This window comes from Vidua macroura, chromosome 7 (genome assembly GCF_024509145.1).
Source record: "Vidua macroura isolate BioBank_ID:100142 chromosome 7, ASM2450914v1, whole genome shotgun sequence".
Taxonomy (NCBI): Eukaryota; Metazoa; Chordata; class Aves; order Passeriformes; family Viduidae; genus Vidua; species Vidua macroura.
Genome location: NC_071577.1, coordinates 18,926,341 through 18,953,134, shown reverse-complemented (window position 1 = coordinate 18,953,134; position 26,794 = coordinate 18,926,341). Strand labels below are relative to the sequence as shown.

The following is a 26,794-nucleotide window of genomic DNA, read 5'->3' as shown; positions in this document are numbered from 1 at the left end:
GTGCATTAATATTGTTACACCAATCAGCAAATTACAGAATCAAACAAAACGAGGAAAGACTAAAACTAAACATCATCATCATACTACACACTAAACAACTAAACAACTACACACTACTAAACAACAACATCATACTACATGCACCAAATCATCATGTGAGCATGTCATAGAAGTAAATACCAGATAGAATACTATATTTCAATTATCATAACTGTTAAATACTTTGGGCAAAATTCTTCTAGAAGGAAATTAGAGAACAGAATCATAGTATCTGCTAAGGCAGAAAACTGGACATACAAACAGCTAGACTCAAACAACAATGTATAGAATTGACCACATTTTACTCCATGGCTTAAAAATGCTTCCAAGTATTTAGCTTTCCATGGGATCAAAACTATTCATTCAGTATCTAATATGTCCAGGTTAGGTGCCCAGAGTTATGAAAAAAAATATCAGATTGGATAAATGAAACAATTCTAAAACCAGAAGAAAAATAAATGCTTCATTCAGGTGATATAGTTTCACTTACTTGTTTTAGTATCCCCATCATCAAACCACCTGCATGGATTCTCACAAAGCAAGAACAGGCTCTGCCAGAACACATGCCTACTTTTACCTCTTCTCACACCACTATCAGTTGCTATTAAATCACAATTATGAAAAACTTAATATATTTCCTCAGTTATTTTTACATGAAGCCAAATATCACCAGAGTAATCTACCATGGTTTCAATGTTGTAAGAGTCATGCAAGCCTGACATTCACACACTATTGCAACAAATCAAACAGAAATGTAACCATTGCTTTAGGTCTCCAGATATTTACATGGTTAACAAGTAGCAGGTTAGTGTCTACAGGGACACCCCAATAACACCCACTCCTAAGGCTGTATTACCCTACAGAGTTATAGTACCATGTCACTTTGAACCACCTTGCGTGTCTTCCTTCACAACAAATGGAATTTAACACTACATTTGGACTTTAAAATCACTTCCACAAGTCTCAAGATTAGAGATTTTATCTGCTGACCTTGTGTCAGGCTGGAAGAGTTTAACTGCTTAGCAGGCAGTTTACAGGTCCACTGGCAACCAGCCACTGGCAAATGGGTGTGCTGAGTCTGAAGGAACAATCCCTGTCCCCAAAAGTACAACACTACCATGCTAAGCTCCTTCTGTGGGTGGAGGAGGTGAGCATGCTACGTCAGCTGGCACCAGCTAAGAAAGAGCTGCTATCACTGAAGCACTAGGTCAGATGTAACAGTTCTGTGGGAATACAGCCAATCTAGTGACATGAAAATTGCTACATACATAGGTTATGGTCTTGCCTACTTATCTGTATATATAAATAGGATTAATACACAACAGAAGAAAGAATTAAAAATTCTTTGGAGTCACCACTTTAAAAACTACAAGTTTAAAAACTGCAGTCTTACTAAAAATCTATCTAGTTAAGTTTCCTACAAAGTAGAACAAATCACTAGTTTTCCCCTACCACATCATGTGCACAGCTGCATTACTTCACACAACATCATCCAAATTACATCAGTCAATGAGTCTGAAAGTTCTGTATTTTAACAAGTATGTTTGCCCCCTCACTATTTCAGCTGTTCAGAATCTAGAAACCGAGATTAACTGGTGAGGTAGCTGCAGAAATTGCATCAGCATTTCCTTGGTGACTTGTTTCTGGTTTGAAAACTCCTCCTGTGTTGAGAGTTTTATCTGAATTCATTTATGATGAACCTCCCCACTCACATATTTTCAAGATCTTTTTGTGAGAGACATAAGCAGTAACCTTTCAAGTTCTACTGCACCAGGAACTGCATTCTCTCTATGCCATCTGACCAACAGGCATGACCCATCTCCAAATATAAAATATTGATTAAAACCCATCATTTATATTTAAGTTTGTGTTATAGTTTCCAGTCATGTGTTAGTTTCAAAATTTATCTAAAAGGTATGAGATTTCTCAAGTCTTCTCAGGTCCACATATGTACAAAAAATGAGTGATAAATATAAAGTCTAATTCCACTTGTTCCAAGATCATTTTAAACATCTGTAAAGCTATCTTAATCCATTATTACAACACCCTCTTTATTATTGTTTTACATAGAAAAATGTCCAAGACCATTACTTTACTACATATGGATGTTACTTTTACATTTTGAAGGCCGTCTCTCTAGATCATGTGGTTTAAGCATATTAATTTTAATTGTTTAAGAGTGCTGAGTCTGTTTCAATAGGTCATGGCTATATTCACATTTATTCTGAGCCCATAATACACTATTTCTAAGCAATTTCCAAGCCACCTGCAAGAGCTCTGCCCCTCTTGCCTGTTCCTTCTGAAGGGTCATTTTTGGCAAGTCTTCTTTAAATGACTTTCAATTACAAGGATACTGCTACTTTAATGACTCTTTCCCCATATTTCTGTTCCTATAAAGATGCTGAAGCAGTACTTTACAGTAAGTATTAGAGAGATATGCTTCAGTAGTTTTAGTTTCATTACAGAGTTAAGAATGCAAGACTCATTGCTAGTTTCCACAAAATAGTGGGTTATTTACAATGCCTTTTTTCCCCCTTCACTGAGAAGTTCACTTGGCTTTCACTCTATTCTGTGATTCATACTTAAGAGAACTTGCCAACACGCTGCTGCTCCCACATCCATTCCAGTACTTCCTTTCATAGAGTGGCTGTAGATGTTATTCAGTGACAGCACACAAATGTGAATTTCTGATGCTTTCACTCCTGATACTATCCCCAGGATCCATAAATGCATTGTCATGGACATCGAGAGTACAGCCCTGGCTCATCATTTAGTATCACATACAGACCCTTTACCCATAAACTCCCCTAATTCCTGCTCTGCACTTCCACAATAACAGCCCTAATATTCTTCTGAAGTAACTGAATATGATCTCTATGCTTCTCAAATCCCCTCAAGATGCAACGTGTTAAAGTGAGCCTTTTGCAAAGTTCCAGATTTCCATAATTCCAAGTTGCAGAACTTAGATAAAGAAGTCCATTGACCTCAACACTAACACAATTTACAGCTACTGCTGATGTAGTTGTAATGAAGTTTTGACATTTTCCAAGGATTTTCCTCAGTAACGATATTTGTGTATCCAAAAGTCAACAGCATGGAAACAGATAAATAGCTTAAAAATAGAACTTTTATTCTCCAAACACACTGCAGTTCAAATTCTGCAGTTACCAGCATTGGACACTTCAGACATAAGCAGACACATTACTTAAGAGGTATCTACTCAACTGATGATTCAGTATGAGCTCTAAAGACTATTACACTACTGCAGTGGTGAAGCAGTGACATGTTTCATGTTTATAAGCATAACTATTTTATTATTTCCTCACTTCAAAACGCCTTGATTTTTGCAGAGAATAATACATTATTTTCATAGAGCTACACTACAGGTCAATATATAGTTTACATAACTTGTTGGCTTTAGTATCCACAACAAACCAAGCATTTTCTTCCTTCCTCTTCATGCCTATATCTACCCCACAGCCTGCAACCATCTTTTATTGCATTATTTTTCCTTCAGGTCACAGAGTGATCTCATTTACAATACACCCCTGCTAACAGTCATAGTTGCAAAATTAAAAGAGCAGGTACCAACAACAGGATATTGCTGCTAAATATTTCACTGCAAATATATTCTTACATTATTTTTCTTTATGGCCAAAGTACTAAAGTATATATTCATTAACTGTACCCCCTCAAAAAACATTTCTGAACAGAAAAAATTGCACTAAACTTTCAAATTCCTTTCCTTCTGGATTTTGTAAAGGTTTTTATGCCAAACACAAGATCAACCTAAATGATCCGTTAAAACTACCATCACTAATTTCAGCAGTAGATATCAAAATCACAAAAACTGCAAGAAGAGCTAAAGACACAGGAAAATTGGGCTGCTGCCAGTTGTTTTTCTAAGAACCAACTAATATGCAATACTGATTAAACCTTTGTACCAATTAGTATGATGTGCAAGCTTTCATTTCAACCAGTAAGGAAAAAACATAAACTAACTAATCTTTCATCAGCTGCTTCATACACAACATTGTCCAACTTGATTATATATTGGTTATTGTTTATCATCTTTTCAAAAATACTCAGAGAGCTCAAGAAAATGAGTTCTGTTGCTTGGCTAGCTTGTGTTCAAAGTGAGCAAAGAGAAGGTCAGGGAAGCTTTAATGTTAACTTGCTATTATAGGTATATATAGGTATTTTATTATTCTAAACCACTCTAATTCTACCACATACTACATGCACCAAATTATACCACAACCACATAAAGGTGTCATCTAGTTACAGTAAGTTATATACTGCACAGAACAGCAGCTAATATTCATTTTGGGCAGATATTTAGGGTGAACAGCAATAAGCTAGCAGGTTTTCTGATAGCTAAGAATTGAAATAATTACTGCACATAACAAGAATTATTTGGTAAGTATTTGGAAATTAAGTCTCCATAATTTCACAAGCCAAAGGCAAGCACAGCTTGTCCCTCTTGAACTATATAACACACCTCCAAAATAGAATAGTCTGACTAACCACTTACACAGGGACAAAAAGCTGCACCAATTCCAAATTCAATGCATTAGAGAACAGATCGGAAAAAAAAAATTAAATTGTGCTGTATATGACCAAAGTTACATTGACTCACAGAATCATTTAGGTCGGAAAAGACCCTTAAGATCATAAAATCCAACTACAAGCCATGACAATTTACAAAATTTATTTCCCAAAATCCTTTCCAAAACTAAACTACACTTTTATTCAGGATCAAGCAAGAATGCCCATGCACCCCAAAAAGATGAATCTGTTTGAAAGAGAATTGAGTATTTTCTCAGTTGTGTCCCCACTGAGAGGTTATTGGTTCACACCATGACAGTCTCAGAAAGCATTCTTTGCAAATGAAACTGTACTAAAAGATTCCTTCCACCAAGCCATGAGACCAATTTACAGCTAGCTCTAACTAAAAACTTCTAAGCACAGATAGCATGGGTAAACTCCTCAGCAACAATTGTTTCACATATCTATTCATACCACACTTATTAATGTAGACCACAGCCTAAAGTGACTGGCTCTCAGAAATAATTCTAACTCTCTCAAAACCTCTTCCTCCCAGCCTTCTATTAACAGTCAAGACACAATCAACACAACACAGCATATGCGGGACCCAACTGATCTGCTTTTTGTCTGACTGGATCAAAAGCAGGGGCACTACACTTTGGAAACCCAAACAAACACAAGAGTAATTAATAGACACTGACCAACTCGCTTCTCACCACTGCTCCTTACACAGCCTGGGTAGAGAGGGGAAGAATTCAGTCATGTACCTCCCAAGGAGTTTCAAAACTGGTGCTGCTCTCTCTTCATAAAGGCAGAGTGACTAAAGACTTACCACTGTCTAATTTATAGCTAATTATCTGTAGATTTCTATATAGAAACACACATTTCCAGGCAGTTTCATCCGCTAGTCAATGTTACTTGCATTCTGCAAACAGATCTGTCACCCAACTACTGGACTACTGGAGTGATTTCTAACATAGCTCAAGAAGGATGAATTTTATACAGAGTTTAAAAAGAGCCAAAGACACACTACCTACACATTACAGGTATAGCAGAAAATTCTTGGCAACCACCCATGAGCTGTATTAAGGCAGAGAAAAGAACAGCATGTCAGAATGGCCCTTCAGCCTGAACAAAACTATGAATGCTGCAGAAATGGAGTATGGAAAAGACAGGTAAGGAGCAAGCTTGAAAAAAATCTGTTGTGTCTAAGACAACAGAAGAGATTAAAGCTTCACTATTGAGGTACTGCACTGCAACTATTCACTGTCAATGTCAACAAGTAAGGACAGTTTTAAAATATTTTCATGGCAATTTGAAGCTAAGCAAGAAGATTTGATGATGCAGTTTATAAACACCTTTGTTAGTAAATCCAGGTGCTCTGCACTGAACAAAAGGAGTACTCCAAGAGTGAAAAATGGGAAAAATAGAAGTTTGGTTACCCACAAGAGTTAAATACAAAGTTGACAATTCTAATATTAAATTCTAAAGCAATCTGTATTTTATGAAAAACTATGCATATCAGATTCTGCAGTTTATTTTGAGCATCAGCCCTTTCAGGTTATAACAGTGAGTTAATGACCAAAGATTGGTCTTGAAGTGTGAGTACAATCCTCAGTATTAGAGTACCAGGCAGCCTTTATACTATGTTCATACAAGCATTTTCAGTTTAACTACAGCATATTACACTCAACCTTAACAAAAATTAATAGTTGTGTGTCTGCATAAATACTACATTTTTAATGTAAGCATTCAACTATGTGTGAGATCTGTTGAGTTTTGAAACTTGTGTGGGCAATCTAGAATTAAGGCTTCCTTGAAACACATTCAAGTTTTTTTTTTTATTCAATGGCACCTTTAAATGGAACAACGTAAACCAGTAAAGAACTGTCCATTCTTAGCAACTAGAAAGTAGTTGAATTACGCACCAGCTTCTCATTCCTCTCTGTGCACCAAATAGAAGTAGCTTAAGCACTGCAATAGGGAAGGTCTAATTAGCCATAAATAGAAACACAACTGAAAAGCTAAGTCAATGAATATTGCACAAGATTTGAAAACACCTTAGTATTCTTGAAAAGTTGCAAGTATGCCACAAGAAGTTAATTTTCTCTCAGCTTTAACACCGAGCAGTATTAACTATCCTGCTGTCTAGAACATCAGGCTTTAGTAATAGATCCCTTGCCTGAAAAATACAGAACAGTAATGGGCATAGCCTAATGAACAGTCTATTAACCCTAAATAAAGGTCAATTGATCTACAAATTTTATCATAGACAGACTTCTAGACTAGAAATTGCTGTGAAAGATGAGTATCTATGCTAAAGAGCACCCATTTTACAGGGCTATTACCTTGTCCAGGTCTTGGGGTTGCAGATGTTCCAGCAGATGGTAGTTCAGTCTCCTGCCAATTAATTATAAATAACATTATCTGAATGCTCAGCTCCATAGTACCTTTTATATTACACCAGTATCAATAACAAGACTCACCTTTGCACTTGATTCTGGATCAAACCTTTCAAGGATTAGTTTAGCAGTCTTGTACGTTTCCTTTTCCATTACTTCCTCAAGCTGGAAACAGAAAGGTTCCACACATCAATAGATAATTTTTCAAGTATTTCCCCCCACCACAGCTTCCCATTTACAAGCATCTTATCAATGTTACCAAAAGGCAAAGCTCATCCATGAACCAGTAGCTTTTTCAGATACCTGAGGATTTGCTGTAATCAATGGAAAATAAATTTTGCTTTCAAAAATAGCTTCCAAACTCTAATGGACTACTTGTACTTAACAGCTTTATTGCAAGGAAACACCAAATATTGCTAATTGTTTACATATAATGAGGAGAATAATTACAAGCACCAACTTCAATAATGGAATGTGCAAAAATCTATCAGCCATCATTATTGGAAGTTATTAGACATGACAAGCAAATGACAGGCAATTCCTTAGATTTATTTCCTCATAGCACTTAATGCTATTAATTTAAGGAAGGTCGTTAGCCAAGTGCTTTACAGAATAAAGTCCCTGTGCCAATTAACTGCTGTCAGCATCGATTTTAGATTATTTATTAGCAGAAGCAATTAGCTTGCTGCAAATGCTGTGAAAACTCACTAACTAGAGAACAGCCATGGAATTTGCTCAAATGACTTTAAAGGCTGGATCCACATCTTTACAGCAATTCATACTGCTTTTCAGAAAAAGGAACATGTTAAGAATTTAAATAAAAAAATTTACTGAGAACTATGCATACTTTAGGGAGTGTAATTAAAGCACTTCATTATTACAGCGTTTTATTTACAATGCACTCAAGTGGCTTTATAGCTAATACATGGGCTTAATTAAAAAAAGTAATCACTAGTAAAGTATCATTTCAGTGGTTAACAGCCAACATCAGAAGCAGCTTAACTTTAAAACTGAGACAGCTGAAGTTATGACAAATACCTAATATGTACAGAAATTATAATACATTTTACAGTATCTTAAGCAGACCTTTCTTCCTAGATATGCTGACTAATGGCCATGTTCAGCTAAACGTGGGGACTTTGCTTGTTCTGAAGTTTGCTGTTGGCATAAACTGCAAAACTGAAAAGGTCAGTGGTCAAAAAATTAAATTCTCTCAAACTCATTTATCACTGCTAAAATAACAAATGGTGCAGGTTAACATGAATTTTATGCCATTATTTAGCTAGTGAGAAACTAAACTTTCAGCCATTCTGCATACACACACTGTGCAGGAGTTTTGCATTTAGACAGACCTCAGGATTACAAATAGACCTCAGAAGCTAAATAAAAATTCACTCCATTTAATGGCTAGTGTGTATTCATTTAACACTCATTCCTCCACACATTTCTTCAAGTTTGAGGCAAGGAATACAATCCAGGCTGTTAATTAAGGACTGTTGAAACAAAAGGGAGTGAAGAAGGAAGTAAAAATCAATTTCCTAGACTTGTATTTCAGCATCACTTTGGAGTTAACCCACTAACTTCATAAAACAAATGCCACACAGTGCAATAAGAGCAGAATTAATGACCTAAAAGGAAAAATAAAGTATTTATTGCTTATAAAAGTAAAAACTGTAAGACAGACTTTTATACAAAGGGGTAAGGCTGCTGAGGTGAAGCTGCAAAGTGGGGAAGCATTAACAGTCAGTGCTAATATTTGTCTGCCAAATCAAAAGTTAAAAAACCCAATTCACTTCACATCAATGAACATTAAATGCATACTATTGTCTGTAGAGCCAAAAAGAAAACAGAGTAATAACTTTCTGCAGGACAAAGTGACCTTTAGGGGAGAGAAAAACCAGAAGGCTCCACCATCACTTGACACTTTCTTTATCTAAAGCACTTCTTGCCACAGCAGTATTAGATAGTATAGTAGCTATTTGTGGATACATAAGTTTTGCAAAAACAGTTACATTCTTTTGAAACATAATTTCAGCTCTCACCACAAGATTCAGATGTTGAAGTTACCCTCCACATTACAGTTTTTGGATAATTCAACGCATTATTCTTCATATATAGCTTTAAAATCCTAGTCAAGCTGAATCTGAACAAGAATTCAGTATCACAACTGACTCTTCACAAATTTCTTGAAAATATATAGAAATTGTGAGGATTTCTACAGGCATATTCACATTTCTTGTGCTTTCACTTATAGAGTACACTTTTCTAAAGTAAATTGAAATTTGGCTAACAATACCAAATAAAGAATCAAAAAGGTCCAAGTTTACTTACTGTGAGCAAATCAGTGTAATTACCAGAAGAAAGTAAGAGCTAGTGTAAAATTTAAATATTATTTCTGTGTTTGCATAGCAGGGCAAACTGGCTATTGTGCCAACACAGGAAGCTCATTTATGAGCACAAACCAACACACTGACTTCTGGAACATTCACCGTCCTGAAGCATAATCTTGGAAAGGTTAACTTGATATTGAGCACTAACACAGCAAATTGCTCACACCTCATCTTTTTCCATAATAAAGCCTTCTCTGAGATCCAAAACTTCTCCTACCAAATAATTTTCTCCTTTCTGCCAAGGGTTAGCTCATCCTTATCAATAAAATTATAATGCTGAGCAACCCAAATCAGGAGTGAACTCTCAAAGAAAGGTAATACCAGCCTAAGCATGATTTTTTCATGGAATTAATCAGATCTTAATAAAGAAGCATGGTACCACATTCTCTTCCTATGAACAATTGTATGGATAAACTCCTTCCCAACAGGCAATCAAACAGAATTCCTGTGGAAATGACATCAGCTGCCTAAATTGAACAGAATGAGTAATGTATTTTATGCATCTTGTAAAGGCAATTTAGCAACCAAAGACTTAAGTACTGGCATGGTGCAAACCACTCATTATTCATCATACTACTACGTGAGTTCATAAATTGAGAATTACTTGGTATGTCAAACCCAGCTAGGAGGAGGTCCTTCCTTATGTTCACACAAAGCCATGAAACTCATTTCAGTCCATTTAAAATATACCAGTACACGTAGCAAAAGTTTCATTAAAATTGGAAAGACATCATTTAAGTCACAGTAATTAAGTATACTTTGAACAGATCCATGACAACATTAAAACCACCAAGGTAACTGACCCTTTGTCAGTAAATGAGATTTTAAACTGTATTTTGAGTTTCCAGTTGCATATTTTCAGTACTCTAGCATTTACCAGTTAGACAAAACTGGGCTCATACAAGAACCAACTCCTAGCAGAGCTTTTATCACATACTCAAGTTATCAAAATATCAATGGTTGTCTACACCTAGAAGGCTGGAGATAAAGTTGATTAAAGAGTAATTAATTTAAGTAACAGAACTCATATGCTGTATTTTTTCCCATTACTAATGTAACTCCAAGACAGCCTTGAAAACAGAATAGCTGGGTATTTTTTACTAGATTAACAGATGCAATTTCTAAACTCTTACCTGAAATGGCTTGGAAGTCTGTCAAAGTCTAATATTACACTTAGCCTAGTATTCAGAGTAGCTGAGCAAGCTTCAGCAAAGTTTAATTCTAAAATTAGCATGGTAATTACTATACTAGCTTCACAATTTTGTCCTCAGGCTAAGAATTATCCCATCTCTAAGACTGCTGTTCCAGGTAGATTCTCCACTAATTCCCACTTGTACCAGCTTAATACATATCCTGTGCCCTTGCTTTAATATGCTTAACCCTCTGAACTTGCTCATCTACCCATGGTCATCCTCATTAACTGAGAAACTCTGAGGCCAAAGTCACAGCTAAACAGTCACAAACACAAACACAGCATCCCTCCGTATGATCAAGGAGGGAAACAAAGTTGCATCTTGAAGTACTGCCTTAATTACAGCTATTTAACTTTGCCCCTCCCCCAGTTAATAACTGAACCAGCTTTAAAGTATTCACTAGGAAAAAAACAGCATAGTCAGTTCTGTGAGAAGTTTTACACAAACTTTGAGTCAAAGTACAAGACAGACAATACTAACAGTCATTTCCAGATGAATTATTTGTATTTTTCAAGTATTTTACCCACATGACTTTGACTAAGTCACCAAAGCCAGAAGAGAAGTTAAACAGAAATTAATTTCTATTGAGCTGTCCCTGCAAACCCACCAGGGCATTATAGCAGATGAGGAGCTTACAGCATTTACAGGTAAGACCTGTAACCACCTTATGTCCCTTCAGCACACAAGCAATGTCTGCAGGGAAAAGGTGGGCCACATGACTAAAAAACAAGTACTGTAAGGTTTTTCAAAAAGACAATTGTCTTCAATAGAAGATTTATCCAGCAATTAGGTAGCTGAGCTGCAACAAAGTGAAAAAGCACAGATGCTGCAGCAGGCTCAGTGCCTAGACAACAATTTGCATTACAAATAAACAGGAAAAACATAATTTACTTATCCTAAATACTTTGAGGACCGCAGTGTAAATGTCTTAGTAACTAATCCTATTTGCAAACTCAGCAGCAAATCAGAATTCAACAGGAAAAAAAAAAATCCTCTCTCTCCCCATTATTTCACTTGATTTTTGTTTTACTAAAAATTAGCCAAAGGTACTCCTAAGGAAGATAATCAAACAAAACAAAATCAAATCTGAGAATTACCAAAATTAAATTTTACACAATGCAATTGATTCAGTGTTTTTATCTAAAACACTAATATTCTGTCTTGTTACCTGCATCCCCTTTCAGCTCATTTCAACATGTTCTGTTCTATGTATAATTATCTAATTTTAATGCTTAATTGAATATCTTAAATTATGATGAACCTCCCAAGTCCACCTTCTGAGTAAAAAATACCAACACTGCACTGATTCAAGAGCTTGCAGTAAGTCCTCTGTTTCTGGTTCCTTGCTAGCAGCAAGGCACCCATAAGATCATGTGATAATCACAGAATTTGAAAAATAGCTGACTTACACTTTATTTGACTTCCCAGAACTCAGTTTCACTAACTGAATTTAGAAGTTTGTCTTTACTGATTAAAGCTTGACTTGCATATATACTCATGGCAATTTATACTTCCAGACTTAAATTCTCCATAGTTACACCATAATTTCATTATTGTCTATGAAGTACTTATGCAGTTGTCTCATTTTTGTACTGTGCATTGTTTCATCCTGGGTCTTCTACAGTATGTTGTTTTGATGTCTTGCATATGCAAAATGCACATTTAGGTTTTTCCTGACTAATCTTTTATTCAATGCCTTTTGTCCTAATTGCTTCTCACACACAAAAATTCAGTATTACTAGTCTTTCTACAAAAAAGATTTTTATTATTACAGAAAACTAAAGCTAAACTGAAATGAAGACTTTACATTTGAGATTCCAAAAACTCCTTTGCTCTCCACTGTGCTTTTTCTGTTTAAAGAACTTTTCCTTTAAGGCTACCAAATGACTATTAATTTGAAACATTAACTGATTTCAGTTAAGCAGTTTTCATAAAATAAGCTTAGCATAGTTGTCATGCTCATGTCTTTCCTCCCTAGAAAATGTAAGCCACTTGAACCCCTTTGTATCACACCACTACAAGCAAAGGACTCATCTATTTAAATATTAGCAAATCCTCTTTACCAAAGGACAATGACATAATTAGGTTACAGGTTATCTTTTTTTACATCTACATTTTAAAAGTGATAAAACATAGATCACAACATAATACCAGACTCTTACTCAACTCAGTTTTGAGACCTTTGTTCTGGGTTTTTTATTAATTCAGCTACCATGGCAAAATCCAGAAGGTATGAGGTGAACACTTTGGGAAACTCATTAATAACAAAGCCTCATAATAGAATTTTTGGCATTTCTGGAGGGAGGAGGAGTTGCTTTGGCAGGGTAGGGCTGGGGGGGCAGAGAGTGTTTGGGTTGTAGCAGTTTTGCCTTACAAGGCAGGTGAAGCCAATCATGTAAGAAAACAGCTTCCTCTCTCAACAAGTTTCCTTATGGAGTGATTAAACAGAGAGGAAACAGCTTTCAGTGTTACCAACTTCACAAGAGGGCAAGTTATCCAAGACTTGGAACCTTGTCCATCCTAAGTTTTTCTTACTGAGATTAACTGTTGATCAAGTTTGTTACAAATATCTGGCATACACCAGTTTTAGTGAATGATAACAAGCATTTTTTCTTGAAGTTTTACTTACTATTTTTTTCTTTTGGGATTTTAAATCTTCCAGAGCATCATCTAAAAGAAGGACATTATATATTAGTTTTCAAATATAAATTAGGATAATTTCAACACACTCTAAACATTGACTTTGCCTTGTGAAATCAGGAAAAATTATGCATTGACCACTACCAACTCTAAGCATCAGTAAACTTTGTATAAAATAACTAGAGTTTTTATGTGAAAATAAATCACTTTAAATGTTGAAACTGCTTATAAATTATAACCTACTGTTATCACTTTACAGTTATAACTATTAAAAAAATTTATGTACCATTTCCTCATTAAGCAAAACCAATTCTAGCCAGTGCCCTGCTTTGACCTACATTAAAACTGGTACAACAATGGACCAAATACATTTAATCCCATGACTCAAAATACAAAAAAAAAGCTTGAGGTCTAAGCATTAATATATCTGAGTACCAGATTTACTGGCTTCAGTATTTCACATAAACCTCTTAACACATACTAGTTTCAAATGCCAGGTCGATTCCAAGCTTCAAAGCTCAATCTGTTTCACCCCTTCTGTGCTCTTGGACTAAACAAAGTCCCCAGTTTTGTAAAAACAGGTACCAGAAGGTCATTCTACTACGAAATGTTAAGAGACTCTTACAACAGGTAGGCACAACACCTAACCTGTCTAAGAGGAAGAGAGAGAAGAAAGGCCAAATGCATGCAGGATTCTCCTGAAAGTCAGTGTTTGGAGCTTGACACTCTTGGAAAACTCACTGTAATAAACCATCACCTAATGCAGAAGATACTCTCTCAACAAACTAGCTTTCTACTACCTCTCTTCACAGCAAGAAGATTTTAACAATAAACTACAACTTTTTACCCTTTCTCAGCTCTACTGAACATAGGCAGCTTATTTCCTGTAAAAATATACCTATTCTTACCCATTTTTCAGATTTAAAGAAAAAGCTTTATAGAACTACAAGACACAAAACCAACCAAACACCTTTTTTTTTTTTTTTTACTATTTATAAATATGTATTCCATACCATTCAGTGTTACTTCAGGAAAACTGTTAATTAAGGGAACAAATAATCATTTGAACCTTTCCAGAATGCAGAAATCCATTTTGATCAAATACACCTCTTTATTAAATGTGCAAAATACTAGAACTGGCATGCACATATTTGAAAGGTTATTATTTATGCAATAAAAGGGTAACTACAACCACCCGCATTTGTTAATAGGACATGGAAAAAGAACATTTAATCCTGGGATGGACCACAGAAGATGGACAATTCTAGAAAGTGTGCATCTTCAAATTACTAAGGTACCTCCTTTCACCAAATGTTACATTTATATTAGAACACAGTCTCACACATTGCCTCAAACAGATTAACAGCTTAAAATGTATTGCAATGCAGTATGGTATCATGAAACCAAATAAACAGCAGAATACAGCCATCTATTAATGGTTACTCAAGAAACTGCAAGTACTTTTGGTACAGAAATGCCTAGAACATCTTCAAGCATAGCCTTCCACAAAGCAATGCAATCAGTTTCAAGTGTGGGTGTTTCTTTCTGACTGCTTTACCTCTTGTACTCAACAAGAACCTCAAGAAACACCTGCCCCTTAAACATGGCCAAATGGCAATTACTGCAAAGTACTCTCAAGAAACCAACAGATCTCCTCTTAATTAAGCCTACAGAAAAAAATGGAATTCATACTAGAGAAGTCAATACCTACAATATACCTCATTTATTTTCTCCAGCTTTGGGACAGATCAGCCTAAATCTTAACAACTGTTTGCCCGACCAGTCCTAAAAACTGAAATTCCATAATCTCTCTGCATCATCTTCCCTGGAGTCTAGCTACAAATTTTCTTCATTCACAGCATCATTCCCAAAGCTGGTGTATACTGATTATCCAGCACAGAGCTTTATTGTATTAAATGACCTCCTCCAGTGTCTCAGTATGTTATACTAACTTATCCCAGAATAAAAATTTGGCTTTGAGCAACTTGGCTGACACTTTCCTCTCTCACCTACACTTTCTCCTGCTTTACTGCTTCAACCCTACATTTGATTTTTCTTTTTCAAATGTAGAACTTTTATCTCTGGGGTAAAACACTTCATTTCTATCAAGTCTCTGGAACCACACAGAAATAATCCCTTTTGGCATGTTCTATCATCTACTAAACAGGTTCACCAAAAGCACTAGACTTGCCTGTATGCTCAAAACAGCAATAAAGACATTTAAGCAAACTAGAAAAACATACTTTTTTTTCTTATTCAGCCATGAAATGCAAATCATTCATTTCACCTTAGAAATGAATCACACAGCACCACAGAATATATGGACAATTTTATTTCTACATAAAAATGTATGTTCTGTGCTTGCATATCAAATGCAAACATTCAGTTTAAGAAAAATTCTAAAAGCGATGTTTAACTTGTAAGCTGTCACAAATTAAATACATCATGCTGCTCTGCAAGTCATAAAACACAGTGCAACACTGAAGTTTTCCTGTATTATTGCTCACATCACCATGAGATATTGTTACAGGCTGGACTGCTTTCAAGGAAAGTCTCAAATGAATTCTAACTACTGCAGACAAGTGCCACAGATGCTGTTTTTAAATAGCATGCAGATTCATTCTAATGCAAAATTTAACAACTTTTTATATATATTCGAAAACCTCCATTACTTTTCGGTTTTGTTACATGACTTCCAATTTTCCTTAGCTCTCAAAAAAGCAGAAAAACACCCACTTATACCTTTCCCACTCAGGAAAACATAAGTATGCTTTGGAGAACTTGGGAGAGAAAAGATATCCTGACAAATAAATTAGACACATCTGCTATAAATCTCTTCCTTTTTGTATAAGGATAACAGATGACTGCTAGAATACTTGTGAGATGCAAGTATCATGGGAACTACTACTACTGTTTATATTTCCTTTCCCCTTCCTCCTACTTCTACACCATATTTTATTCCATTACACTTTTGACACATGCAAAGACAGGAGAAAGTTAGCACAATTTTATAAGTAAAGATTAAGAAGATCCTTCCTGTTCCTTCATGAACTATGGGGTAGAAAAAAGCTTAGCTAATACTACCCCACTTCAATATTAACTAAAAGGCTTCTCTTGTCTTCCTGGAAGCCAAATGATCAAAAGAATTTACATTATCAGAGTAAGCATCATTCTCAACTAGCTACATATTAAATAAAAAAAAAAAACACAAAGAAAAAGTACTTACTATTTCTTTCTGTCCGTTTGGAAAAGAAAAAAATGAGCAGTGTTCTTATACACCAGATTCTTTAGAAGAAAAAGAAGAATTATATTAGTTAAAAAATATTACAGTAACCATTTCTGAAGTCATTTAGCAAGCAACACTTAGCAGATGAGATTATAGCTCACAAATACAAAGGACAGAAACCTTCAAACACTATTCATATAAAAACACTAAAAATTAAATTAGCATCTTCTCAACAAGACATCAATATTGCTCTAAATAAAAGCATCTTCTCCATTGAAATTAACTGTTACTTAAGGCAGAAATACTAAGGCAGCAGCAGCAATATCATCACTTGCTAAAAAATGTTCAGCTGAAAATTACTTAGTCATCACTTCTTATTTGATAGATTTATAATGCATTTTACCAAAAAAAAAAAAAAAAGACACTTAGCAGTTAAGGCCCAAAATTAACGCCAAGAGATTTGTGGGAAGAATTCTAATACCAATGAAAACCATGAGATAAGAGCTATTGTACAAATGCTCTCCCAAGCAGAATTAACTGACCTAAGTCCTAGTGATTTTAGAGAGCCCTAGTCAGTTTCTGCAGGGTTTCAGCTGACTTAGCTGGAGCAGTTTATGTCAAGATGAAGTTAAACTGATCTATGACCATTTTACAATTGACAGGTCTCTCTGCAATTACCAGGACTTCATTTGTTTTAAAGCTTAGAATTGCTTCTACATATTAAGCTGACACTTTTCCTGGTAAGCTTTTCAGTCTAAGCCAAGTGGCAAACCTCATACACCAAGCCATTCCAAGTATCCACAACCCTCCTAATGTTAATTAAATAACAGAGCCTAAATTAGCAATGTTTCATTTAAGAAAAAAACAATCTTAAAGGCTAGAAAGGTTATCTGACTAAAAGCATACATAAGAAAGCAGGCAAAAGGCTTTAAGAGTTTTCATAATGACTTAATTATTAAGAACATCTTCTGTATTTATACAATGGTTGCCCACTTAAACATGCCTTGAAGTATTAACAACACAGCCCAAGTTAGGCAAGTTGGATGAGGCACCTGGAATCTGAAAGCAGCCTATCCAAGGTAAGAGAAAAAATGTTTAAGTATTCCATGTTCAAAGGTCTGCTATAATAATTGATCTAATAATACAGGTGGATTTATCCACCTCAACGACACAAAATGTGTCTTCATAAAGTACCAAAAGAAATAAATGTTTACAGGGTTTAAATTGCCTTAAATACCTTGTTACCCAGGCAAAAGCATTATTTCTTTTTAAATGTATGCTTAATAGTCTTCTACCTAAAGCTGTATTCTAAATATGAAGTCAGACATCATGAAATAAAGCATTTCCTCTGTAAGAAATCTGAGACAAAAGTTTAATAGCAGACCATTTCAACCAATTTTACAAAAAAGAAAATATATTTCTGTGAAAATCACAACATGCAAATTAAAACTAATTCAAATAAAAATCAGTTCAAGAAGAGCACCCTTCCAAAATGCTAACATATTTCTTCAACTTTTCGGGTATTTCAGTGTATATTTAAAATTAATGAAGTTATATTCCTAAAACTTAACTTGCTCTACACCAACATCAGTAACTTGCTGAGACCCTGAGGGACTGACCTAAGGCAGAAATAACTTGGTGACTGACTGCAAGCTGGAAAAGGCAGACATACTCCAGTTTGATTAGGTCTGAAAAATCTCTAGAGCTATTACTGGGTGGCACCAGGCATTCAGCATGGAGTCACCTCTTGACCTAGAACAAAGACAAGCTGGCAGCTGCTTGCCATTCATATCTGCCAAAAAAAGCTGAAGGGGAATAGCTTAAGGAAAAAAAAATCTGATAAACAGTTGCAAGTCATAAGAAAACAACAGACTGATTCTAAGCACTAGTAAGCTGACATCTAAATCAGAATTTTACAGAGAGCCATCTTGAGAAAAATAAGCAGAACTGGAAGAAAAACGAGAGAATAAAAGTCCAACATGTAAATTCAAACCACAGCACTAGAAGCCATCACCTGCAATAATAAAGGCTTTCATTTCTACACTAATTCTAACACACCTATGTGAAAGGAGGCTTCCTCTTTTACAGTCCTTTCCTATCAGCATGAACAAGCCTCACATATTAACAAAAAGACTTTGAAATGCTTGTCCTTAAGAACCAAATTAATTCATATTACTGCCAAAGATTAATTTGAGCTCTAATTTCTATATTAATCCTTTCCAGTCAAGATCCTGCTGCCCATGTATCCTCTCTGCTGGAGTCCACAACAGCAGCATATCAGTATATTACAGATAACACAGTATGACATACAAAAAGCCTCTTCACCTTGGGGGTTCTCCACATGTTACATTATGCTGACCCACGCTCATCAAACTTGCAAACCCTCAAATATTTACTTTGACTTTGCCTTTCAAGTCTAAAGCTAGGGCATCTACAAACCATGCCTTCATACAGAGGTGCTGTACAAATGGAAGTACTTGCGATCCTTCCAGCAAATTAGCCACTGCACTGCGCTCCCCATCGGTAGGAGAGATGCTCAGTAGGCTGCTCTCACCTCCCTGATGGTCTGAAGGAAGGAGAGGCAGCAAAGCAGCTGCTCAGTGAGGTGGGAGCCCATTTTGTTACTTTTAGAAAAGTAGATTTCTTAGACAACAAAAGCCACTCATCAGGATAAGCAGCCAATCAACTCAGTGAAACAAATATGTGGGCAATACTTTCTCTAGGTCACATACAATGAAGTCTGCATATTTACTTGTTGAATAAAACAATCAATGATTTTTCAGAAAAACAGCTAATTATGTAAAAGTAGTTTTCAACACACTTAGGGTGATTACCTTTCAAGTCCATTCTCTGTTAATAGTCACCTAACACATGAAAGTAAGTTTCTCCATTCATTCTTGTATATTTCCCAGGTTTATACACCACATTTTACATGTAGGTGACATACTTTTGGTTACTTCTGTATAGTAATGTTACTTCTCAAATTGCAGTAAAAATAAAACCCAAGAAATAGAGTAAAAATAAAACCCTTATACTCAATTACTTTACAGCTGCTCAGACACAGCTCTCTAGACCCAGTATGATTTTGATAAGTCAAGTAACTTTAGATGCTATTATCTTTTGATGATAAGACTAAGTTCTATACTAAACCCAGACCCATGAGAGACATTCTCCTGAAAGAAAGTATCTGCCTAACTACTTGAATCTATTTTAGAAGAAAAAATTCAGCAAGTTATGACATCTCAAGAATTGTCAAAGCAAACCCAAACCCCTGCTGAGATGTATTTTCCATCTCCTTTTATAAAAGCGACAGCAGTTAGAAAATAAAAAAGGCATATTTACTTACATCAATGGAAATGCAAAAAATGGAAGTGTCATTGTCAGTCTTGCTGTCCATTCGTCAGGAAGACACCACAAATATACAATTAAGCAAGTAATAAGGTAAAGAAGTGAGGAGTAGAGAAGAAGCCTTCCAACCCATAGTTTCTGTAGCCTCTGATTTTTTTCTCTGAATTCTTCTAATGTCTGTATTTCCTGCAAATAAATAGGGTTCAGCTTTATTAGTGCAATTAGTAAGAGGTTTTACTAAGCTGCCTTTTGCTAAAATCAGCCCTAGCAATCTGATACTTGATTAGAAAAGTCGAGCAGCTCTTTGATAAATGACAATATTTGCCCAAAGATAACTTTCATAGCATAAATACTCCACACTAATTTGGCTATGATATGGGCCACTTGCACCTTATTAGCAACTGGTAAGAGAAGTTAAAAAACAGCGCTTTTCCACAATTGTAATGCATTAGTATATTTGGGACAAGTGAAAAATACCAGCATCTTATGAATGGCAGTCTTTACTATCACATAAGTCACTACTAACCATTCTCGGCATTCTAAAGCTTTCATCAGGTACCTGTGGAATTTTAAACGCCTCTGACACTTTTTTAGTAACATGGTGAATCGCTGGAACCACTCCACCATTTTACTTGTTTTTCTCTCCGTACTTTCCTCGCATTAAGAGTGAAATCATGAACATCTGTATGATGCTTCTGCTATATCAATAAGTGATCAAGCAATGCTCTGCCATGATAACCATTTTGACTGTATTTCAAGTGACACAGAAGTACTCACGGTTTCATTAAAAGGAAAACAAACATATCAACAGCATATTTCAAAACAGTTAATTTCCCCACAGGGTATAGACATCTGTCACAAACACCGGTGAAAAATCACAATTGATTACTGAACAATCTATCAGGTTATTCTGACCTTACTAACTACCACTAGAGTTATAACTTCTGCACATAAAACCATACATTGAAGCTTTTCTAATCAACCTGATGAATGGAACTTTGCATTAGTGACACTTTCCTTTACATGGGATTTAAACAATTAGTTATAACTGAATTGTTTAATCAAGGTAGCTTCATACTCATTCCCATTTCAGGCTCTCTAAATAAATATTTGCCCTGTAGTTTCCCACTATCTATTAAACAGTATTGATTTTTTAAATGGCTAAACAATAAGGGGGAAAAATTATAACAATTCCTCTGATATGCAGAATCTCTACTACTGGAATAATTACCAAAATAATTTAACATTTCATGGGAGTATTTTACCTAATGTGAGAGAAATACATGGCCAGCAAAATGGACGTATATTTCTAAACAAAAAATCAAACAAAACACCAAAAAGCAAACACATACCTTATCTATTTTTTCTAATACCTCTACAGTGGAAGGCTTTGCCTGCTTACAAGGGAAAGAACAAAGATATTAATCTCACTTCTAAAAACTCGGTATTTTGTGGATTACTGTACATTAACAGTTTCCTAAGAAAAAGACATACCCATAATAGATTAATAAATTATCTATTTTACATAAAGGTAACAAGTTTTCCTACTTTAGTGTGACAAATAGAAGGGACTGTAATGAATCGCTATTTTACAGCTGGCATTACTCTAACCAGAAAGCTCCTCTCCTACATCACAAAAAATGAAAATCTATAATGCTTCTACAGCAATAATGAATGTGTAGGTAGAAAGCAAAACAAGAACAGAATTGATGAGTGGCAGAAATAGGCAAAACACAGAGAATATAGAGAGGAAGCCCTAATCTGAGTATTCCAGCTTTTTATTACTATTCATTCCATATAAGGACACATGGCATAAATAAATCATAAGCACCTGCAAATAAGGGCTCTCATCACCAGTAAAATTCCCTATAGGAGCAACTGGAAATCCACATTCTAGGACTCTTTCCTAATTTCTGAGAATTATCAAGCCACAATCTTGCCCCACCCTTCACAGGACAAATTCAAAAACCATAGCTCACACTACATTACCCTGAAAGTGAGTCTCTATTATACAAAACTGACAGTCCACCTAAAGTTTCACCTTTAATGGAGTTTTTTGTATGGAAGACTTTGCAGTCAATTGCTAATAAGCAAAGGCAAACCTAGACTCAAGCAACTCACACCTGCCAGGAGAGTAGTCAAAAACCTCACACCTCTTCTTCCTCCTAAACTCAGTACACCACTCAACAACCAATAAAAGCAGATAGAAAGACAGACTTGTACAGGAGTAAGTAGCTACCAAACTATTTGTTTAAACAGCCAGAAATGTATTCTGCATATACCCATTTTTACCTAGGTCACCAATCTTTCAAGTCACAGATGCTGCAGTTTCTATCCCAATGATGCACCACAAAAGTATTTGGATTTACAGAAGGAATTAAAACTGTATTAAGTTAACCAAGCCAATGCCAGACTGGGACTGCAAAGGAAATGAAGGACAGCAGCAGAGTTTCACAGCTTAGTGATTTAGTGAAGAATACTTTTGGTCATGATATCTCACTACTGGACTTTTAAGTGACATACTAACAGAAAAGGTTCAGCACTATCATTCAGCCAGCATTAATAGGCAACATGTCCTAGATACTCCCATCTTCTGGACTTAACATTATTACATTGCTACACAATGTTACTTACCCTCCATCTTGAAATTAATCCACCCATCTTCTATTGTGGACAAATACTGGCAGAGCTATCAATCTTCTACGAGGATTCACAGCTAGGAATAAAGCATTAAGCACTTAGGAGTAATCTAACAACATAATCAAAGATTCTCAAATTCATTCCAACATCTTAAGAAATCAAAATATTGTATAAAGCTATTGTCTAGCTATCTACCTATGTGCTATTTTTAAATTCAGTTTTCTGATTCATAGGCCATCCTGTATGTCTGTTGATCAGCTCAGATGTAGCCAAAGTTATTTTTATTTTCAAAATACCTAACCAGCAGGGAATTCTCAAAAACACAGGCACAAATGAACTGCAAAAAGAGCCACCAAAATACTCCAGCAGAAAAACAATTTTTAAAACTTAGTATTGGGCACGTTTATTTAAGATACTGATTTCCAGTTATTTCCTCTGCTGCCCCTAAGCATAACTCAGTATTCCTTTTTAGTTGCAACTCTACGAGTAATCCTTTTTAGTTGCAACTCTACGCATTCAGCATCAACACCCTGTTAACATCTCATCCTGTTCATGAGAAAATTTCTCAAATAAATCTATTTCCTTTTTATGCTCTCATCAACAAGAATGTGCTGTGTGCTCAGTTTTAAGTTCAAAGATTTCATTTGCTATACAAAAGCACTACATTGGCAGGTCTTCCCTGCACAACTCACAACCCAGTCATCAGCACATGAAATGACTCTAAAACAGTTCCAAAGGGGCAAGAGCAGCTCACCTCACCCCACACAAACCTGGAGCCCATGAACAATGTTAATTTGGTGATCTGGGCTCCTGAAACAAAATTGTAGCAGCTTTCCATTAGAAGATAGTTGAATCAATTGAACCTTAGGATGGCAGACTTTCTCTCCATCCATATAATATACAAGTTTTTTTACCTATTTAACAAAAAAGTAATCAGTTCAAAACAACCCTGAGAGTAAACTAAAGCTCAATCCCAACCAGGACTCAAACCTTTTTCACTCTGGAATGAAACAATAACACTTAACAAAGCAATGATCTAGGTAGACAGAAATATAAGTGATCATTATCTTGCTTATTAAGTTTCCTTTGGCCAAAAATGGAAAAATATATTTCAACCCAAATTTGTTTTCAAATTGTCTGAGGCCATTAGAGCAATTTAATATGTACAGGATATGCACTGCTTACTAGCACAAACACTATTATAGTCTGGTAACCTCCTCACCTTTTAAAAAAGCCAAGGACTTCAGAACTATAGGCCCTACTGGTTTCAGAAACCCATCCTTAAAGATAAGGAAATCCATATCAGAAATGCCACAAGAAGGAAGCTAGAACAGATGGGCAAATCAGCTCCACTGCTGCCAAATTGGTAGCACAAAGGGGTGAGATATAGAAAAAGCAATTACCCCTTGGACTCGAACAAATTCTCAAAATAATCACTAGTGCAGCAACTCACCTCAGTAAAACAGCAGTCTTTTTTTTTAACACACACACAATCGAACACCAAGAATTTTACACAACCGTGACTTTGCAGATACAAGTGTGGTTTTGCATTATGGATATTGCAGTAGATCTGAGCCTACACTTTCTTCCCAGATATTTCTACAGACATAGATAGCTTTTACATTGTTTTGCAATAAAGATACTGTGTCAAATAGCCAAGTGAGAAGTCTGTGAAGCCAGCACAAGGCTCCCAAATCTAGCTGGTTTCCCTAGCATTGCCACTGCCCTTAGGAGCAATGATGGCTCTGAGCTGTGGGCATAGAGAGACACAGAGATGCTCCCATGGCCTTTGTGTGTGCCATTTTCCTTCAAACCATAGTTTGAGAACCTCTCCACTAGAAGTGTTAGAGGATCTTTTGGGAACAAATTATCCTTGAGCTACTGGTGACTGACTTATAGCAATAACACATTCACAGTGCTATTGCTACACGAGTTTTTTTTATAAATACCTGGCAAATGCTTGGAAGAGAAACAGGTTTGACAAGTGTCACTATGCATCTGATTTTACAGGAGCTATGAGGATGACAGGCTTTACAGATGCTGTTCTGCCAGTCTGCAATACTACCAAAACCCTTCCCCAAAGAAGTATTAAGGGATTAGGGCCACTAGATTCACGTTTACAGTTCAGTCACTGAATCCTCAGTGAGGAGGTAGAAAATTTTCTATGATTACTATGGAGTGCCTCAGATGTTTTCCTTCTTCCCCTCTCTTCTTCTTGACATGACAACACAAAGTGTCTTCAACTGCTTCAAACTCTCCTCCTTCCTCCTTACCTGCCACTCCACATACCTACCACTAATATCTATCCTACTATTCATGGCAAGAGATCATCCACAAGTTACTTCCTTCCCGTGCTCTAAACAACAAATTATTGCATAGGACTTTTCCCTTCTGAAGACTGCACTCTAGCACAGAGCTGTGCATTTCACTGACTAAGCAGTAGAGCAGTTGGACTTATTTCCACACACATTATCACTGATGTAACACACAAGTAAGACAGCTGCAACGTGTCCTAGGCTTCAAACAGACAACAGATGCATTAAAAACACTGAACAGAGAAGCTTAAGAAAGCACTACTATCAATTTTATTACCTGACTCTCTCAAAAAAAAAAAAAAAAAAACATTTCTAGCAGCTCCTCTATTCCCAAAACATTCAAGTTATTTATTAAAAATAAGAAGTACCAGACTAAGAAACCAGAGCAGAAAAAGTTTCTCCTTTGAAAGAGGCATAAATCCACTAAGTCATCCACACCCATCCACCCAGGTGGAGAAAATAGCTTCATGATCTCATTACACTTTTATCAAGTCAGTCTCAAATTTCTTCAGGCTTGTTAATGTTTTAAGATTAGAAGTCCTCCAAAACTCAGTCTCCCAAGTAAATTTTAATAACTGACATGCTGAAATTCAAGACTGAATAACATCAAGAGAAGACATACTACAAGAAAAAAAAGGAAGTTAGAAACTTGTAATCAAGGCCTTGCATACAGCCATACAGACCTCTCCCCTTAAGGAATGGGCAATGCTTTTGAAATAGATCTTTTTGCAAACTTAGTAATTCCACTTTTTCTAAGTATTTTTAGATATTTACCACTACAAGGAAAATAAACTCTACTTTTCAAATTGAATCTCTAGTTCTGCTCACAGTTCACTCACCTCAGAAACTTCCACTGGGACGAAAAAAAGTTTCTCCAGCTGAGTGCCGCGGACAAGGAAACAAGCAAAACCAAACCAGGAGCATCACCCACCACCTACTGCTAGCCTGTCCTAGGACACCTCAGTTACAACAAAATACTAAACTTTTTTCCATTTAAACTTCATTTTCGGCTGTTTTCGTCTGGATGCATCCCACAGAAGCCCTATGCTTTTTAGAGCCTCAACTAAAAAGGCAAATTGGTTCCCACAGGGGCTGCACAGCGACGGAGCGAGAAGTGGGTGGGTCAGGCGCTCTTTTTTGAAACCCAACCCGGTGCAGCCTGCGCGAGGGGCCGCTAGCGCCGGGCCCGGCGGGCCGGGAGGGCGTTGGCAGAGGTCAGCGGAGCCCCCGGCTCCCCGGCCGGGACAGCCGCACGGCTCCCCGCTTCCGGCCAGGGCGCCCGCCGCCCTTCCCCGCAACGGGGGCTTCCTCTTCCAAGGCTGCACCACGGCCCACGCCGCCCCGCTGCCCGGAGGGAGAGAGAGGGGGCACCTGCCGCCCTGCTCCGCTTCCTGCCCTGGGGCCGGTACATGAGTGCTCCTATGGGGAGCGCCGGGCGCCCCTCACCCGCCAGCCCGCGCCCCTCTCCCACCGCGGAGCCGCTCGGGGCCGGGCCGGGCCGGGCCGGGCCGCGCATCCCCCGCCATCGCGTACCTGCCGCGGGCCGGGCCGCGCATCCCGCCCGCCGCCAACGCCGCCGCAGGAGGAGCGCGGCGCGCGGGCGCTGCTCCCACCAGGCCCCGCGCGGGCACGGCAGCCAATCAGCGCCTCGCTGCCGCGGGGCGCGCTGGAGCGGGGCGGGGCCGGACCGGGCCGCGCTGAGGGCGGCGGCTGAGGCGGGGCTGGGCGGTTCTGTGTGCGCTCCGCTCCGCGCTCCGCTCCGTACAGTGCTGTGCCGCTCCGAACCGTACCGGATCGCACCCGACCGTGCCGTGACGTGCCGATGCGCCGCTTCCGCCGCGCTTCACGGCCCGGCCCGGGCGGTGTCGCGGGCGGCTCTGCCCAGCCAAGTCCAGGCGGCCGGTGTCGGAAGGCGCTCACCGCCGGCGGCACCGCGGGCGGCAAGCCCGTCTTGCAAGCCCGTCTTCTTGCGGCTGTCGCTGATCTCTTACAGAAAATAAAGGTGTTTTAATGCAAAAACGGAGGAACGTGAGGGTCAAACTGCCGTGGAGGT

At 37.3% G+C, this 26,794-nt stretch overlaps 1 protein-coding gene across 4 annotated transcripts in view; it reads right to left on the bottom strand.

Annotated features, from left to right (window-relative positions):
* LNPK (lunapark, ER junction formation factor) overlaps window positions 1-26,359 on the bottom strand; it is a 41,761-nt gene extending 15,402 nt beyond the window's left edge. The window contains exons 1-8 of one of the 4 annotated variants that reach the window (XM_053982717.1): window positions 26,275-26,359; window positions 22,421-22,502; window positions 21,139-21,183; window positions 19,785-19,972; window positions 16,439-16,497; window positions 13,202-13,242; window positions 7,074-7,154; window positions 6,936-6,987 (exon numbers count right to left, since the gene is read on the bottom strand). In XM_053982717.1, the coding sequence (XP_053838692.1) occupies window positions 6,936-6,987; window positions 7,074-7,154; window positions 13,202-13,242; window positions 16,439-16,497; window positions 19,785-19,972; window positions 21,139-21,183; window positions 22,421-22,447 (493 nt within the window). In that variant the 5' untranslated portion in view covers window positions 22,448-22,502; window positions 26,275-26,359. Of the gene's footprint in view, window positions 1-6,935; window positions 6,988-7,073; window positions 7,155-13,201; window positions 13,243-16,438; window positions 16,498-19,784; window positions 19,973-21,138; window positions 21,184-22,420; window positions 22,503-25,580; window positions 26,120-26,150; window positions 26,243-26,274 lie in introns of those variants that run through there. The other 3 variants (XM_053982720.1, XM_053982719.1, XM_053982718.1) reach the window with 3 other exon arrangements.
* Between the last annotated feature and the right edge of the window lie 435 nt (window positions 26,360-26,794).